At 36.0% G+C, this 18,679-nt stretch overlaps 1 protein-coding gene and 1 long non-coding RNA gene across 11 annotated transcripts in view; one reads left to right on the top strand and one right to left on the bottom strand.

Moving 5' to 3' along the window:
• Nucleotides 1-18,679, top strand: part of JAK2 (Janus kinase 2) — an 88,596-nt gene that overhangs the window by 27,328 nt on the left and 42,589 nt on the right. For 4 of the 10 annotated variants that reach the window (XR_013180168.1, XM_054651938.2, XM_054651942.2 and 1 more), the window contains exons 3-4: nucleotides 11,375-11,520; nucleotides 15,728-15,978. Coding sequence is in view for 9 of the 10 variants with exons in the window: in XM_054651938.2 (XP_054507913.1) it covers nucleotides 15,759-15,978 (220 nt within the window). In the remaining variant the exon portion in view is untranslated. Of the gene's footprint in view, nucleotides 1-3,971; nucleotides 4,110-5,294; nucleotides 5,388-10,143; nucleotides 10,241-11,374; nucleotides 11,521-15,727; nucleotides 15,979-18,679 lie in introns of those variants that run through there. The other 6 variants (XM_054651939.2, XM_054651945.2, XM_054651944.2 and 3 more) reach the window with 4 other exon arrangements.
• On the bottom strand, nucleotides 1,061-4,002 carry LOC129132612 (uncharacterized). Its single transcript, XR_008535846.2, has 2 exons — nucleotides 3,765-4,002; nucleotides 1,061-1,304 (listed from the first exon to the last, which is right to left on the bottom strand). It is a non-coding gene; the product is annotated as an uncharacterized LOC129132612 (long non-coding RNA).

Below are 18,679 nucleotides of genomic sequence, written 5' to 3'. Positions count from 1 at the left end.
ATTAAATGTTTCATGAATCAAAGAATTTTGTTTATATCTGGTTTACCAATGGTTAACAGTGTGAACCTATGGAAATTATTAGACCTTTGTATTAGATTCAGAAAGTAAGAGAAGTGACAGTGTTTTATGTAAAGCATCCTAGTATTGAACTGCAGTGGAAACTGAAAATATTAGGATTATTATGTGTTGTTACAAACTTGTTCACATATATAGAGATTACCTAGAATAGGGGAAGTGTTCTGGCGACACTGATGCTACCTTTGCCACTGACAGAAGTATGTTCTCTTTTGTGGCAAAGCCACATTGTAGGGGTTTGTTTTTAACCAAATTTGATACTGAAGAGTGCTATCAGTGATCTAAAATATGAAGGCCTTGGGCTGACTTCTTCTGTCATTTGGCTGGGGTTTTTTTTATATTTTCTTTTTGTCTGTGTGCCAGTCAAAGGGATTTAGTGCCCTGTATCTGTATTTACTTTAATGACTTGAAACTTAATTCACTTATTTGGTGGATTGGCAGACAAATATTTTTATGTATAGTTTGGGCCCAGATATGGGTGGACTATTTATTGTACTGACTAGTAATCGAAGTCCTTACTAAATCCCAGTTAAGGAAAAAAAAGTATTTAAAAGCCTGGTTACTGGTAGACATGACAAACTCTAAAGGGCCATAGAGGGGAGAGGGATGTCCTTTTATAGGTGCTGGAATGCCTGGTCAGAAGTGGTCTGCTCAGACATTATTAATTCCTGCCTAGGATTTTTAATTGGCTTTTGTTTGCTAGTTGGAATTATATTTAGCAAATCTAAGAACTACTAGTATTTATAGTGATTTGTAGTTTGTTGAGGAATATCTTTGGGAGCTCAAAGCATGCATAAGGAGAGGAGAGGCCATGGTTGGTTTTAATCTTTGTGTTCATTTCAGTGGGCTTCAAGCAATTTGTCTTGTAAATGTATGTACAAAACTTTACCTCTTAGAGCAACTAGTTCAGATGGAGACAATTCTTACTCAGTATTTGAGTAAGAATTTATTATAATTAGCAAATTATGAAGAAACTTGGCTGTAATAAACTGTGTTGCACTTTGTATTGTATTCTAGACTTAGCTCCAGCTTATCTAATCATTGCATTCAATGAAATAGTGTCAAAGAGTCTGCAGTATTGTTTACAGACATTTTTGGGGGGACTAGCTGGGTTGTTCATTGCATCATGGTCACAGCTTGCTTTTGTCAACTTTGCATTAGTTGTTCTGCTTTACTTTTGGAAGTGGTTCTTGGGGTCCACACTTTTGTGCAACAGCTGGTTCCAAAACCTGGGGAGAGATATGAAATTTTTATTTCATCACAGCTGAAGTGAAGCTGCAAATTACTATGCCAAATATGCTGAAAAGTTCTGTAAAAAACTTAAGTGGCTTGTAAGTCTGAGATGATCTAGGAAAGAGTTGTTGTTATGTAATTTAGAGAATGGAATATCTTAGATTTTGAACAGATCACCTTGGTAGATTCAAATTTCCTATCCATGGGTGGGTTGGAAAAAGATGCTTTTAGACATGATTAGAACAGTATGATTGCTGAGTTGGAGAGGGGACTTGCAGGGAGAGCTGAGGTGCCCTGGTTTGTGTTACTGAGTGCATACATCTGCAGAAAATTTGGGTGAGTTCCCACAATGGTAAGGACATTGAAAGGTGGGTGAAAGCCTTCAGGGCTCAGAGGCAAAACTTGTGTTGGAGTTTGACTTAGGTACTGAGAGATCTGAGTGTTTTCAGGATTTTTTTTTCTAGTTTTCTGTCATCAGAAAGAATTTTAGTGGGAGTTAAATAATTGTTTAGTGGGAATTTTGCAATGTAACATTTTTTCAACAACTGACCAGTTATTAAATACTGTTGTGCTATGAATGCTTAATCTTTATTTTATAATGGCTTGTCATAAAGGAACTGATAATAACACAATCTGTAACATCTTATTTTAAAATCCAGAAAAGAACACTGTATCTTCCTGTCTAATCTTCTATATATCATAAACCAGTCAGTTACACTTGGGCTTTCTTCCTCCCTTCATCAAGTTCAGTAACATAGGATTATCTAAAACCTATTTTGTAACAGTGCATCTACTCTTCATGTTTTAAAATCAGGAAATACAGAATCTATGTCTTTCTTAACTGTTTTTTTTTCAGTAGTTTGACACTCTTGTTTCTGAAAGAAAAAAAATGGTTTTTAAATAGGTATTTATTCTAAAGCTATTGTATATCTCATTTAAACAGTTCCTTGTTTTTCCACTATGTTTTTTATTTCTTGAGACTGTCAGGTAGTCCGCTAGATCTTTTTAGTCTGTTGGGGCACAATTTTCATGCTCTTGTCTTCTGCAATTTTCTTATGGTATTTCAGGATATCATTTCAAAAATCATGAAAAAAGGTTTGTGTCATTCTTATTTCAGAGCTCGGGGAACAGTCAATGTGAATATAGGAAGTTCTCAGTTTATCTTATTTTGGAATATTTTCTTTCTCTTTGAAAGTGAAGTGCACAATTGAATGCTTAATCATACTCAAAACAGAGTTCTGTAAATACTGGATACACATGATGATAATTTGACTTTTCTGCAGTGTTTGGGGAAGCACCAGTCTGTTCTTTTTTTAAAATGTTCAAGAGAACACAGACTATTTGAAATGCTACATTGTGAAAATATGCTTGTCTTAACTTAATGTTTCTTTCTCCTTGTCACTTCTATTAGACTTCTGCAGAATCTCTGCTAGTGGTATATTTTATGAAAAACCTTTGTTTGCTTTCAGAGCTCTGGGTTTTCTGGCCAGCATTTTTTTCTGACAATCTGCGTTTATGGAGATAACATGATCTTGGCAAAGCAAGTAGTGCAGTATCTTTGAAAAAGCTGTCTGGTATTTCAGATAGGGAACAAGTGGAGAACTCGCAGGCCATTGGTGTTTAAGGAAACCCTAAATAAACTATCAAGCAAGTACATTTTCCTGAATTGTAAAGATAAAGCATCAACATTGCTGTCATAAATTATTCAGCAATACTAAGCATTAACATAGGATTTAAAAAAAAGAATGTATTCTTTTGCAAAAATACTTCAGCTCTTCTTCTAAAGAGTAATAAGAAGCTGCAGTATTTATATATTATAATATCTTTCTATATAATTGCAATATTAATATATTGATATAAATATTTATATATTGGTACAGTGATTGAACTCTGAATCATTATTTGATAGGCTTGTGAATGCATTTACATAGTCTTGACTTTACTATTTAATCAAACTTCTACAAAAATAATTTTATTTGAAATATTTCTGTGGCAGTTGCTTTAATATCTCAGATTGTTGTTTGTATCTCTCAGATGGTCTTTGTTATGTTTTGTTGTCTCATTTTATGTGATCAGGCCCTGACTCTACTTTCATAAAAGTACCTAGTTGAAACCTTGTTGAACTGTATGGGATCTAAGTTGGAGAGCAGGGAGGGGAGTGTTCTGTTTTGTTGGTTTTTCCTTTGGCTGGATTTTTGGGGGGATTTGTTTGTTTGTTTGTTTGCTTGGTTTTCTGGGGAGGAGAGTGTTTTTTAAGGCAGGGCTGTAAATAATATTAGTGTCCTGGGTTCCTGTAACTGATGTGTCACTGTAAAGAGCCAGCTTGGTTTCCTTTACAAGACTTTAGGCACTTTTCCAAAGACAAGGAGGAAGGAGGGCAATGACACCAAAATCCCCTAGAAACTCCCGCACCTTGAGGAGGGAATTTGTACAATGAAATTTGCATTAGATCTGACCTTTTGAAGTACAGTTTCTTAACTGAAGCTTAAAAAGCAGGGTAGGCTGAAGAAAATATTTCTGGAGAGTCCAGAGGAGACACTGACATCTATTGCTCTTGGCTGTTTGGAAGAGTTTGCTGATTCACTCTGACTTAACTGTTATCCTGTTTACATGCTGACAGTTATTTCTGCAAAGAGCTAATTTGTTGAAGCACGTGTTTCCAGATTCTGTTCAGATAGTGTAGCTGGCATAGGAGTAGTTCCTTCATCCAGATGTTTTCACATTTTTGATGTCTCTGTCTCAGATTTACTAGATTTGTTTTCTCCCATATTTTTCCCAGAAAAAATGTTACAGGAATCAAGGTAATGCATGTTTTATATCTCAGCCTACTATTGCAATTTTCTTGTCCAAGACCACTTTACCCTTTGCTTTGGTCAGATGATGAAAACTGGGAGGGGAAAGAAGCCAAATAATCTGTGAAATTGGGAGCAGCAGGAGTGACATCTTACAAACATAACATTGTGTTATGTTGAGCATAGTGGATCTTGTGGTTTTTCTTTTTGTAGGCAGAAGAGCTGGTTGGGATTATGATTATTATATTCTCCATGGTACTTTACTGTGTATGACAGACTGTAAAAGTGTACCTTTAATCTCTAAGGGTAGATATTTAGAAGTTTGGCAAAGAGTAGTAGTTTCAGTTGGGATATTCTGGAGTTGAAACTGGAGGCACCATTTCACCTAGAATGATAGAATGAAGAGACCTGGTGTTACTGTTCCATGGAATTATTTCTCACTTAAGTGACTGCAAATTTCATTAAACAGTCTTTGAGGTTTGAGTAACAGATTTTTTTCTTAAGATGTTCTGATTCTTGGGCAGGAATCAGGATCATTAATTTCCCTCTTTTTTTTCTTTTGTCTCTTTTTTCTTCTATGTTACTAAATGCAATCTGTGTTGAAAGAGAAAAGCCACAAAATAAACCGTGAAGGGGAAAGCATGTTTTTAAACATTGTTTTGACATTTGCCTTTAGAATGGCTCTTCCTCTTTCTGTTTACCTCCTACTTGCCTAGAGGATACTTCGTGATGTCACTGCCCTTTATCCCTACTACATAATCTTCTGCTCCTGGTTCTCAGGAAAATTCTAGCTCTTCAGCCTTCTTGAGCTCTGAACGTAGTGTAAACACATATGACAGTTACTGTAGAGGCTGTAGAGTTACTAAGCTCTGAGGAGGGAAGTTGCCAGACTGGGGAAGTGAGATAAGAGTGCAAGAAAATGAAGATGACAGAATTCAGAAGGAAGTCCAAAAGAGTTTAACTTTTTAAAATCCAGGTCTTGGAAAAAGCTTCCTGAACAAATGCAAGCAGGGTAATTTATACTAATAGCCAATGGCAACTGGAAAGAGTTATGACTGGTTTTCCTCACAGAAATGTTTGCTGTGAGAAACTATCTTCTGCGAGGAAGAAAACTTTTTAATTTCTACCAGTAACTAACTCTGCTTGGTTAAGCTGTTGTGTTGATATTTACTTAGAGGATAATATTTTTTATAGACTCAGAACTCCAGAGTCCATCTGTAGAGGGAGAGGATAAAGAACTTTGTCGAAAGTCAGACATCTTTCAGAAGTACCAGACCACAGCAAGTGGTGGGTCTTGGCTGTTCTCTGTTCTATCTATTCCACAGTTAAGCTGCTAAAACCAGAATGCACCTGGGAAATCCCTGCCTGCCACAAAAGGTTGGGAGAAGAGCAACTGGTTTGAAACCTGTTCCATTGTGACACAGCTGGTGCCTGCCGTGCCACTCTTGAGCACTCACTGACTGCAGTGTGGAATGTGTATGACTTGTGATAGCTTAGCACCAGCCTGTGTGGCTCTTGACAGCATCTGTAAGCCAACATCTGCTTTGCAACTGTTGATGCTATTCTTTGGCCCTGCAGTACTGTAGAGACAAGTGCTGGTTCATGTTTTCACAAATGGCTCTTCAATTATGACAGCAGGAATTGCATCTGGGAAAGAATAGCTAGCTTTTCAAAAGTGTCTTCCAACATCACATCCCGACTGTCTCGATCTTGCAACATTTAAGAAAATGAAGTAATTTCACAGACTACTTTGGTGTTGTCATTTTTGCTTTTGTTTGCACTTCCAGTATTTTTTAACTTGTGAGTGAGGTTGTAACTGTCTTGTATATTCTCTAGAGGTTGTTGAAGTATTTTTAACTTCAAAGTAAGTTGAAGGTAAAAGACAGTATTTTTAACAAAAATGACTTTTAATAGAAAAATACTTTTTTTCTTCTTCTTTGGTGGTTGTTGGAATACTTTTTGACATTAATATTTTTTCATCGAATCTTTTTTTATCATTTCTCAACTTCTTCATAATACATTGGTAGTTTTTCCTGTGTAGAAACTGGTGCTTTGATTGCTCACTGTATAATAGTTTTTTGTAACCAAAATCCAACTAGGCAGAATGAGACCAGTAGCAAGCAATCCTGCTTTTTACTTTGAATTAGTTTCCCCATGTACACAGGGGCATTGGGAATTCCTATTTAATGTCTTTCTGAAAGAAATCAAAGAACCAATTCAGGAAGACCTGTGCTTTAGTGAGTAACTTGGGACAATCTTTTGTTCCATGTTTTGAGCTATTAAACAGTACTCAAAAAAAATCTAGTATGATGTAGCATACTTGTGAAAATATCACTTAGTCCTAATTTTGGTGTTGTCATCTTTTATTGCATCACGTTAAAAGAATTTGGGAGATATGTAAGCTAATAAAGGTAAATTGGTGATATTTTTCACATGCTTCATGCAAAAGTCCTCCCTGAGCCACTATTGGTACTTTTCCTATGTCTTCTGCGTATATAAAGATGTGCAGATAATGGTGGCTCTGAATGGACTAAGGACCCTCAGATGCTATTATCTTGGGACATAATCTATGCCAAATGATTGGGCAACTATTTGAATTGCTTGGAAATTTTCTGATGAAATAGACTTTTGCTGAAATTTATCACCATGGTGAAACTGAAATGTTTTGCAGATACGGACCAACTTTTTCCAAAGTTATAATGGAATCTAAACAGAGCTGTTTCTTCTGGGCAAGTCTTTGATTTGATTACTTCTCTGGTAACTCACCTACTTGGCATGTTACTGTGGTGTTGAGGCTTCTACCTGAGCACGGTGCTCATTCATTTTCTGACAGCAGCCCCAGGTAGTTTTCTTCCTCAATAAGTATAGTGATCACTTCATTCTCTTGTGAAGAACTTAAAAATCACAATTTAAAAATTTCTAATCAGAATGAAAATGGGATAATCCTCATATTAACAGCTATCCACTTAGTCCTTGTGTGTCATGCAAGCAGATCAGGCCAGGACCATTATTCTTTTCTTACACACAAGTTCATGGACTGAATTGTGGATACTGGGAGTGGTTTTCCAAGTGAAAACTGTAAGCAAATGTTATCTTTGCTCTCTACCTTTCTTTTTTTTGGGGGCATGTTTTGTCATTGATATGTTAATCTGTCACCTTCTGTATGTATTTGCTTGCTACCACATGCATTCAAATTTTGGTGTATGAAAAGTTCTTGTGTGCTATTAGTATACAGCTGATAATATAGGAAAACTCCTGTGGAGTTACTTAATTTTTGGCTTGTTACTTGTAGGAGCAGTTGTTTTCTTGTGTGCCTTTACCTCATGGCAGAAGAACAATAGGCAGAGCATATCAGAAAAATGACCATGAAAACTGAAAATGCACTCCTTGTTAACTAAACATCTTTGAATATGCTTTAGGAGAATATTTTATATTTTTGTGAAAGCTGGTTTTAAGGTCAGAATAAATATTACCTGAGAAAAGACAACAGAGTTTTAATGCAGAAGATAGTGCATTTAAAATGTAGATTAATTTTATTTATGAATGTTATCCAAATAATGGAAAAAAGTTCTCAGATTTTCCAGATTGCTTAGTATTTTTAAAAATATTGTTGAATATTTTGGCAAAGTTAGTCAGGAGGATATTTTCTTATGAATATGTATTGGAAATATATGAATCTGTTGCTGTGATTTTTTTGGTGAAATTCTCACTGAAGTGGCATGTTTGGACTGAACAAGGCCTTTGTAACCTTTTGTTGGTCCATTAAAAAGCGCTGTCCTTCTGTAACAGGTGATGTTTTAAAAATACAATACTTTATTGCCTGTCAGCATAGTGTATGCATTTGCTTCCTTGAATTTAGTATACTTTTGTTTTTAAAGCAGCCCACTGAAACAAGCTTGCACATGCAAAGAAAATCAGATTTGCAAGGATAACTCATGTCATATATGCTGAATATGAAAACTATTGTTATTGTCATAAGATTTTAAACTTTTAATAGCATAACAAGCCATGCTGAGCACTTGTTATGGGCATGTTTAATTGTGCTCCATTTGTCTGTGTATTCAAACTGAACTGCAAAGACTGTAATTAAATATTAATTATACATATTAAGTGAAAATCAAACAAACTAGCCAAAATTATGGCAAGTGGGAAGCTGACTTTTTTTCTCAGTCTAAGTTTGGATTTAGAGGTAAAAACTTGATTTTGGTCGTCTTGGAACAACATGCATAATACCCTTGTGATGTTCTATCACTGCCGGCTAACGTAAGACTTGTTAGCACTTTTTATGATACTTTGCTGCAATCTTAATCTCCTGTCACAGGTAGAGTGAGACCTTCATACAAAGTTTATTAGAAAAGTTCCCATTGAGTCATGAGGTGCAGAAGGGACGCGCTTGCCTTTTAAACTCCTTCTCAAAGAGGAGCCTGGTGTGGCTAGATCCAATCTTAATGCCAAACTAATAGTTTTAGGTTCTAAGAAATTATAGGGTTGTCATTGAACCTTTGTACAGCTTTGTCCCACAGGATTAAGGGAGGCAAACCAGATCTAATAATATAAAAATGAATTATTTACTATAATTAATGATTAGACATGAAGATCTTAATCAGAATTATTTACTATGCATTATAGAAGCTAAAATTAGGATAGTATAGTGTGTGCTATGTCAAAACAGTTTTATTAAAGCAATTCCATTAAAGCTAGCAAAGAAACCCCCTAAAAACTATTAAGTAGAGATTGATGTTACTTACCTGTATCGACAACTGTGTCACCTTAGCATTTGTAGATAAGGACACTTTACCAGATCTGCCACATCTCCACCTCATTATCAGCATGTTAAACTTTGGTGTTGATGAGTCAAGCCGGTTTAGCATAACTCAACACTGAAAGCAGCATGACACCCTCTTTAGTTCACTATAGATAGCTTTGCAAAATAGAGCATTGTTCAAGTTGGTTCATCCCATTCTAGGCAATGCACCCTGCTGTACCACCTACCCACCATTACTTGGGAAGCCTTTCATTATTGATGTTCATTCAAATTCCTTGAAAGAAGGACATGTATATAAGCAAATGGACAGTGTGCACATTACTGTCATCTTTGGTTTACTGGCAGTAAACATACTGAGCTGTTGGGAGACAGCTTATGTCTTCAAGGCCTTGCTTGTCAATAGAAAATACTATTAAATCTTTCTTCTTTCAGTAGTAAACTGAGCAGTTGGTGACACAGGCACAAACATTAATTGTATTTATAGCAGTTCTGAAGACTTGTTGAAATAACAAATCTGTATTGTGCTCTTTGCAGACAGCGGCAAATCAGAGATGATGGAGTAATTTATTTTGGCTGAGGTTAATTAGTCTCTTGAGTTCATTTTGGAATTGGGCATTTACATCCTTGCAGTTACCAGAAATGTAAGATGGTGTAGACTTGAACAAATAGAAGGAAGGAGGAAATAGGGGAGCTAGGTCACTGACAAGATGGTGCACTGTGAGATCGGTGCAGCAGGTCTGCTTCTAAAGGAGTAATTTTTATTAGATGAAACTTAGTCTAAAAGTGTGTGAACTGAATAGTTTTATAAGGCCTTAATGCAGATCCTGTAGATGGGGTGAGGGAGAAAGAGAGAAATATGTCACATGAACCTGTTGAGCTTGGAGTTTTTAATCTCTGAGTGTCCATGCTTCTTGTTCACAGCTGAAAGCTGCTTCTTAATAAACAAGCAATTATTTTTGTTCATCATGTGAAGAACAGATTTTCTATTAGGCTGCTTCATTGATTTTTTTGCCTGTGAAGCACAAGCTACAGTATTATCAAAGGTATTCAAAATGTTGCAATCCTTATTCTGCTGGATTTGTGGAAAAACAACATAGTTAAACATAGATAAATCTTCATGCAGTTTTGGTTAAATTCAGGAGCCTGACTGGGACTTAAATGCTAGCAGTTCTGAGCATGGAACAGTACTTTAAAAATAGAAGATAAATTAGAATACCCACAAGGCCCCTTGATCTGAAACCTGCATGAACAGGTGGTTTTTCTCTGCTTTGTTTGCAGGTCGTGCTCTCAGATCAGTGTGCATGGAATGTGTGCTCAGTAGGTCAGAGATAGACAGCTCTCCCCCAAACAATCCTTCCTCTCTCCTTCAGCACAGGTATGGAAAAAACTTGTGCTGACTGTGCTGGCCTTCACACATCAGATCCTAGTATGGTCTGAAGTGCTTGGAGGAGGTGCATACAAAATACACAGCTGTCCAAGCAAGGCAAAACTGTCTGTCTCTAAAGCTAGTATTGCAAGAGGAGAAATGCTAATCATTGCCACCAGTCTGACTTCTGTGGGGAAAGAAGCTGAATTTACTGCTCACTGAGATGGGTTCTTTTTTGGGGACGGAAGAAGGGAGTGTGGTATTCGTGATAGACTCAGTCAACACAGCACACGGCACTGAGGAAGCTGTGTTGAAGTCTTCACTCCTGTTCACAGGGATACCTGTCTGAAGAGTCATCCAACATAAAATTTGAAGAGTTCTCCATTCTGAATTCTGCCCCCTTCAAACTTCCATTTTATTTCCCTCACCTTTGTTCAGTTTTAAAATCAATTTTTGGTTCTCTGTCAGGCCCTTTCTGTGTTGGGAGGGTCACAAATGGAATATATATATTTTTCCATTGCTGCAGGAAGCTGCTGTTGTGCTTAAGCACTTTCAAATAGTTTCCTGCAACCACAGAAGTGTTGTGCAATGAGAGCAAAGGGTGGGTGTGCCCTTGCCCTTCCTGCTGCAAGACAGTTGATCTTAACTTCCACATGAATTGAAATGTGTGGATGTTGTCAGTTTTCAAAGAGAATTAATTGTTGTGGCTTATTACATGAAGTGAACATACCATGTCTCTTTTTGTGATTACTTTCCCTTTTTTGTTTCTATTTTCTCCATGTAATGCCATCAGCAGTTTTTTTTTAAACTGGTGCTGTATTCACAGAAAAGAAAAACATGTTGTGTGCAAAAAAAACTGGTGATAATGTTTGAAGTCAGGTATCTAGCTTCTATTCCACTTTCTTGCTAGAACTGAGAAGCAGTCTCAGTACCAAAAATGTGGTTTCATTTTTTTTTTAAATTTTGTATTTAAAAAAGACTAAATTTAAAAAGTTCTTGGTAAAGAGGATAGGAATTTGGGCAAATAAGACAGGAGGGGATCACTTCATCTGTATCTAAAAGCAGATTTGATTTCTTCAATAATCATTCATTATGTATTGTTCACAGCCATTAACATTTTTTAATATTGTACTTTTAATGCAGATACAATATGTTCCACCTCTGCATGCGTGCCTGCTTTTTCTGACTTTCTGTGGATTCCTGCAGCAAGCGGATGTCTTGTGACATGCTTATTTAAAGGGCTTCATCACTCCCATGTTTAGTACAGAGATTTCCCAAGTGATAAAAAGGTAATTAACTGTTGAGGATTTATCTGTAGTGAGAGGATGCTTTCATTTTTAAACCTTTGAAATTATACATTTGAAGTGGTATGGCTAAAGACCCTGGCTCAGGAGGCTTCCCTTCAAGAGCCGCCTGTTGCCTCAAATGCTTCTGCCACCCCCCTCCCCAAAAAGAAACCCTGTAAGTTGAAAACCAATCTTTTGAAGGCTGTGAATGATGTGTATTATTAAATTGTAAGAATTTTGTATGTCCTCCATGTTTTAGTGAAATGTCTTCTGTGACTCATGATTTTTGATCTCATTAACCGTTTTCTTGATTGTTGACTTAAAATTATTGAATTACTGCAGCCCAGTGGGGCTGGTGAAAATAATTTTCAGGTGCATTGCTGATACACACATCAACAGAGAATTGTATTTAGACATGTTCTGTTGTACATGCTGGTGATTGTGGTTACAGCAATGTATAGAATGATTAATCTTATCCTTTAGAAGCCATGGCTTAAAATATTATCTGTATTAGGAATATAAAATAATTCTATTGAATCAAATACTCTGTTCATCAGTACCAGAATCACATGTCTTACAGCTAGTAGTTGTCATCTCCAAAACATCATCCTTACCTCAGACTTTGTTACCTATTCCTATTTATTACTTGGATAATTGGTTTGGCCATTTTTTTAATTGAGCCTTCGTTGTGTCAGACATCCACTCTAAGATGTGTGTGGACTTGGTATAGGGGCTTTCAAACAAATACCTTTGTGGTATTGAGTAACTTATCTACAAAAGCTGTTTTCTGAATATGTTAAATCCTTTCATAGAATGGTGAGAATTATTTACATTCTTTACAAAAACACAGAAATTATTTTGAATTACAGTATGAACAAATCTATATACTCCAGAAAATTATACTCAGAGAGTTCTGCAAATAGGTACGCTGTTGTCTCCCTGATATTTAGTCTCTAAATGCTTAGCTCCATCAGAAGAATAGGTCATATTTTAAATATACTAAATCAACAGTAGTTAATTTTTTTTGCCATGTTTAGTGTTTCTGTTGTGCTAATATAGTGGTCTCTGAATGGACCAAAGCAGGGAAAACTAAGTGTGTCTAATTTGAGACTTGTCTGATAAGAAAAATAAGTGAAAGGAGTTTTGTTTTATTTTCACCAGTAAGTGGTGACCTTGTGTTTCAGTTACTTTGCACTTGAGACTATCCGTATAACTGCTTTACTTACATGTATAAGGCAGAGGCCAAGAAAACATGTTTTCTATTTTCAGTGAAGAAAATAATGTAGGACTATTTCTTGGTTTCACCTGCTTTGTCTGCACTTTAACATAAAAGACAAACTTGAAAGTTATTTAATTTGAAGTGATGTCACAATTTTACAAATAGTATCCCTTGAGTTTTTTTTCACATTGTCACATGGAACCTTTGAAATTAGCACAAGAAATAGAACAGAGTGAGTAGAGTATTTACTTTGCATTTTTTACTGCATTTATTGCTATTTCACATTCTTAGGTGGGATTAAGCAAGGTTCCCTTCTTGGTTTATTGATTTTTTTTTAATATGGAAACAAAGAGGGAATGATGGGAGTTTTTTGAAAGGACAAATATGTTGTAAATACACAGACTTTATGAAGGAGAGACAGGCACAAGCACATTTGTTTAGTACACTTCTGGAACTGGACAAGTTTTCAGTTAGGTTGACAAATTACATTTCCATTCAGTTTTGGATAGACATAAAGCCTAGTGACCAAGATGAAAAATCTGTCAGTTCAGGTTAAGGTTTGAATAAACAGCGGGTTAATTTTGGAGTATTTTGGAAAAACTACTGTAGTAATTAAAGATGGCTCCCTGTGTTATTAAAGCTGTGAGAGTTTTATAAAAGCAAGTTGTAGAGCACAAGCATTATGTCTTGCATAATGTCGACAAAGGTAGTGAGAAATCTTTTAAATATAATGTTTATAGTCATGTGGTGGTTTTTTTCTTCTAAAAAACAATTATTCCTTGTTGAGTGAGGAGGGATGCTTTTATTCCTTAGTTAAACATGGACTTATTACCTGTGCTACCTTTGGAGCTAAAAGCACATATCTTTTCAGTTAAAGGTGGCTGGCTTTGTAAATGAGGCACAGGAAATCTGTGTATCCCCTACATAAGGGCCTAAGTAATATAGTGAATGACATTTGTGTCTAGACATTCATATTTATATATCTATAACACACTGGTTCTTCGTGTTGCTTAGTTTGGGAAGTAAAAGAATGGATTTTTCACTTGGTGATGGTATCTTTTTTCTTTTCTCTTTCCTACAGAATTAGCATAATGGTAACACAGTCTTATCCTCTTGTTTATGTAATTGAATACTTTTGTCATCTCAAAACTCATTAAGTTAATGCTTTCCTTATTTAAGATGTTCAGCTTTTATTTCCTGCTGATATAACTGTTGTGGTTTCCATAGCACACATCATCTTTAGCCCACATTAATTAATATTCATACACTCATTCTTTCTTAGATAATTCTAGTTAGGAACAGAAAATTTTTTTAAAAACACCAGAACATGTTCCAAACAGCTCTTTCCTGATAAAGCAGCAGAGTTCAATATAAACAAAAGCTGTTGAAAATAATGCATTAAGAATGTAACACCCACATGCCTATGCAGAACAATAAGCATATTTTTAACTTAGGCATTTACATTTTCAAGTACAGTATCTTTATTAACCATTCAATATATTAAGCAGCAACATGTAGACCCTTTAGTGAGTTTGGGAATGACACCAACTTGACCAGTGCAGCTGAAGGGACTGAGGGAAGGGACAGCAATCCAGAGGCCCCTTGGCAGACCTGAGAAGTGATTCCAATGGAAACTCATGAAGTTCAACAACACCAAGTGCACCTGGTCTTGCATCTAGGTTAGAGCAATCTCTAGGATCAGTACAGGCTGGAGGGTGAATGGATTTGAGAGCAGCCCTGTGGATGAAGTCTTGGGGATCCTGGTAGATAAAAACTGAGGTGTGAGCTGGCAATGTGCACTGGCACCCCAGAAAACCAGTTTCACCATATTCTCAGAAGCATTGCCAGCAGGTCAAAGGGTGTGATTCTCCTCCTCTGGTGTGTTTTTGTGAGACTGCCCTTGAAGTCCTGTGTCCAGCTCTGGGGCCCCTAGCACAGGAAAGACAGGGAACATTTGGAGTGAGTCCAGAGAAGGGCCACAAAAACAATCAGAGGGCTGGAGTGCCTCTTCCATGAGGAAGGGCTGACACAGTTAGGGTTGTTCAGCTCAAAGAGAAGGAGAGGTCAGGGCAACATTATTGTGGCCGAAAACATACTTTGATTCTAAAAAATTAAATATTTTTAATTGTCTTGTTTGAACCTATTCTGCATTTTCAGAATAAGAAATGCAGAATTCCAGGTGGTAGCTACTTGGAATGACTTCTAATAAAAAGCAAGCTTTTCAACTGTTATCTAAGCTTTTGTCTTAAGCAGGGATTAAACCAATTAAAATTATGATGCTGCCACAGAGAAGCAAAGATACTCTTCAACTGGCTTTTGGAATATGCTGTCTAATCTCACATTTTTAAACTTTTTTTTCATTATCAGATATATCTGTGGTTATTTATTACATTATTAATCTCCTTTGATGACATTTATCAGAGAGGACTGTTATTTTGATGGCAGATTAAATTTTTTTTTTTCTGAAAGTAGGTGGTCTTGGAAGATCTCCCATTCCTAGATGTAAACCATGCCTGTTAGATTCTCATCTCAGCACTTTTTTGAAGTGTCTGCTTACAAAGAAAACTCAGCTGCAAGATGCTATTTCTATCCTTCTCTTCATCAGTGCTAGTTTTTTTTGTCTTCTAAGTTTAAATTGGGAGTAAAATGAGTTGTACAGATCTCATTAAAACAATTCTTTTGGATTTCAGGTTTAATTAGCATATTGCAGGTGAGCACATGCTGTCTAAAATCCAGTGAGAAGTGATAATCCTCTATCTGGACTCCCAAGTTTATATTTTGTTTTTTCCTCTAATACTGTCAGTGGCTTTTCCTCTAGGGCTGTGTGGTAAATTGAAGAGAAACTTAGCTTTTCATAAATCACCTAAGCTATTTGGTTGTCTTCAGGTTCTAATGATTTTTCAGTGTCAGAACAGTACTGTCACTGAATATGAATATTACAAATAAAACCAAGTACAGTTAGTCAAGAAGTATTTCTTATATTTCTTTCAGACAGATGCTCTGAACAGAACCAGAACAAACTATGGCTTGTCTTACAATGACAAATATGGAAAGTACAGCAACTTCTACTGTCCACCAGAATGGTGACGTCCGTGGAAATAGCAGTGCACCCAAGCAGACAGAACCATTGCTTCAAGTGTTCCTTTATCATTCTCCTGGGAAGACAGAAGGAGATTACCTTCAATTTTCAGCTGGAGAATATGTTGCAGAAGAGATTTGTGCTGTTGCCTGTAAAGCCTGTGGTAAGTATATACCTAAGAGTTTATCTAATGAAGCCATGAAATCCAGCTTCCTACAAGAAAGCTTTCAACAATCCAAAGCTCTATCAAAATGGTGGCATTTAGACTGAAGTGCTAATTTCTCTGTTCTTTCAGATGTAGTTAGCAGCAGGCTGTAAAACTGTTCCCATTAGAATGGTTGTGAAGCTGAATTGGGTGACTGCCATGTTTTTTCAAATAATTTAAAGGTATTCCTGTAACTGAAAGTCTTCTTTCATTGAGCTAAGATACAGTTTGAATAATTAAATCATAGCAGGAGCTGCAAATAGCATGAATTACTTCCTGATGCAGCCCTGCAAAACGGATTGGTCCTGGAGGTTCTGTGCATATTTTGTATATTGTACATGCTTAATCACTTTGCAGAAGGAAACTGTTCTGTTAGATATAACATGAATGCTTGTGTGTGTGGTTGATGCTCTTTGTAATGGTTTAGGAAATAAAGTATGTAAATAACAGGGCGGTATAATAGAAATAAATAATACATTGATATCAAAGAATGTCTTTGAATTGTTGCATTTACCTAGAGTCTAACATACACCAGGGCTGAAATCTGTAGTAAAATAATTCAAATATGCATTTTGTGTATACATCTTTCTTTGCAAAAGTACATTGAATTTTTTAATAAAACAAATTCGTTCCTACAATCTCTGGGTATGAAAGTGATCATCTTTTTGTTCTTTTTTTCTCTTTCATAGAAACCATTTGTGCTTAAATCATGTGGCACTGCTTCTTATTGTTTATTTATTTTTTTTTTCTGAGACAATTTTTTGGTTGTACAGCAGAACACATATGACTCCATACAGTCATGTAATGTTTGTTTGCAAGACTCATCTTTCAGGAGTAAGCTGTGAGTCAGAATACTTGGTTAAGAAGGGAGTGATTTGGGTAGTAAGCAAGACTGAAATATGACAAATTTGGTAATTGTTAAGGAATTTTGTGATCTGAACAACTGATAGATCTTTTGACAGCAGAGCAGATTATATCCAAGTATGACTGCTGTTGGAGGTAAAGCAGGACTGCATCTAGGCAAACATCAGCAGTCAGAGAGTTTTGTTACGTATCTTTTAAAGAGTTCAGACAATTGAAAATTTTCCAATCACTGCTAATTTGACATTAGATCTGTTATATCTGGTATGTATTGGCTATAAAAATATTAGTCTGTCTAAATATTTTTCTGCCAGTTTGATACATGCATGCAAAAGCTTGGCCATTTTTTTAAAAAACTTTATTTAAAAACAGTTTTCTGGTTTGGGAAAATATAATAAATATAAACATTTTTGTGGGTTTGTATTTTTATAAGGAAAACTGTACATAAAAGTGACTATCACATTTTCCAAGCAGAAATGCAAAAATAAATAAGGTGTCTTGACATTAAATTTAAATTGATGAGTTAGTCATGGTTCAGTTCTTGCATGTTAGCTAGCTAATTGCCAAGTAAAAGATTAGAAATGTCACACCAAATTGAAGAAAAGGTATTGTTCTTAGTCTGAGGGGGAGAGTGGTATTAGAGGAACTAACTTATGATGGAAATGAAATATATTAGAGAAATCGTTCTAGAGGTTGCAGAATCTTTGTGTTAGCTGTATCTTCATTTTAATTCTCACCCATCTGAATTGCAAATTTGCAATTTGCAATTTGTCAGAATTTCCATGGTACGACCCTTGAAAAATTCTGGTCTCTCTTGGAAAACCATAAAATGGCAGAGAGTTTTTAATGATAAGTAGGTAAAAGCACTGTTTCAAAGCATTTTATGTGACAAATGATGGCAGTGTTTGCAGTCAATCAATGGAATGTTTTCAAGGCAGAGAGTGCATTGCATAATGTTATGATTTGTAGTCTTTGCTTCTATGCTCGAGAAGAGATTCTGTGCTGCTAACAAGGGAATTCTATGCATGCTGAATTTCCAGAATTGACATGACTCAGTGTTCACGTAGCTCAGAGTTGTCATTAAGTGTAACTGTTCACTAAGGGTTAGTTTTTTTGTTTGGTGGTTTTGTTTGGTTTCGGGGGTTTTTTTTCATGTGTGTGTGAGTGTGTGTGTGTGTTTGCTTGTTATTGTGAGGTCGTGTTGTTGTTTGGTTTTTCTTTGTTTGTCTTCCTTTAGGTGATAGGCTTTCCTGAAAATCCACCTGGAACATGCAGCCCCCCTGCTCTCCCCCACTAGCTGGGGAATGAATTAATCAGAACTCTGGGCAATTCTATTTTTCCAGGAAAAGAAATAGAAGCTTTGATTGACTATTCAGAAACCATTTTGTTGACAGGATAGTGACATTGAATGTGATGTTTAGGGTTTGGTAAGCCTCCAGTTTGTATGAATGATAATGCAAGATACTATTTTTATGTCAGAAAAGGCAAGCAAATTTTCATCTGGTATATGCAAGGCTCTATAAATTTTAAACAGCTTACTTCCAGCTGTATGAGAACTAATGTATGTATTAGACTTTTATATAGAAAATTTGAGATTTTTATTAATCATTCAACTAATTGCTTTCATCTTTTTATATCTAATGACTTACACGCTTGAGTTGAGAGTTTCATACAACAGTATTTCTATTGCAGACTCTGCATGACTTTAACATTTCATAGTGGTGTCATGGCTTGTTGTGATTTACACTTCCTGTTTCTTATTTTTTCTTAGAAGAGGGACACTACCTTATGAAAATAT

The sequence above is a fragment of the Agelaius phoeniceus genome, chromosome Z (assembly GCF_051311805.1).
Source record: "Agelaius phoeniceus isolate bAgePho1 chromosome Z, bAgePho1.hap1, whole genome shotgun sequence".
Lineage (NCBI taxonomy): Eukaryota > Metazoa > Chordata > Aves > Passeriformes > Icteridae > Agelaius > Agelaius phoeniceus.
Note: the sequence above shows the minus strand (reverse complement) of the source record. Positions and strands in the feature narration are given on the sequence as shown.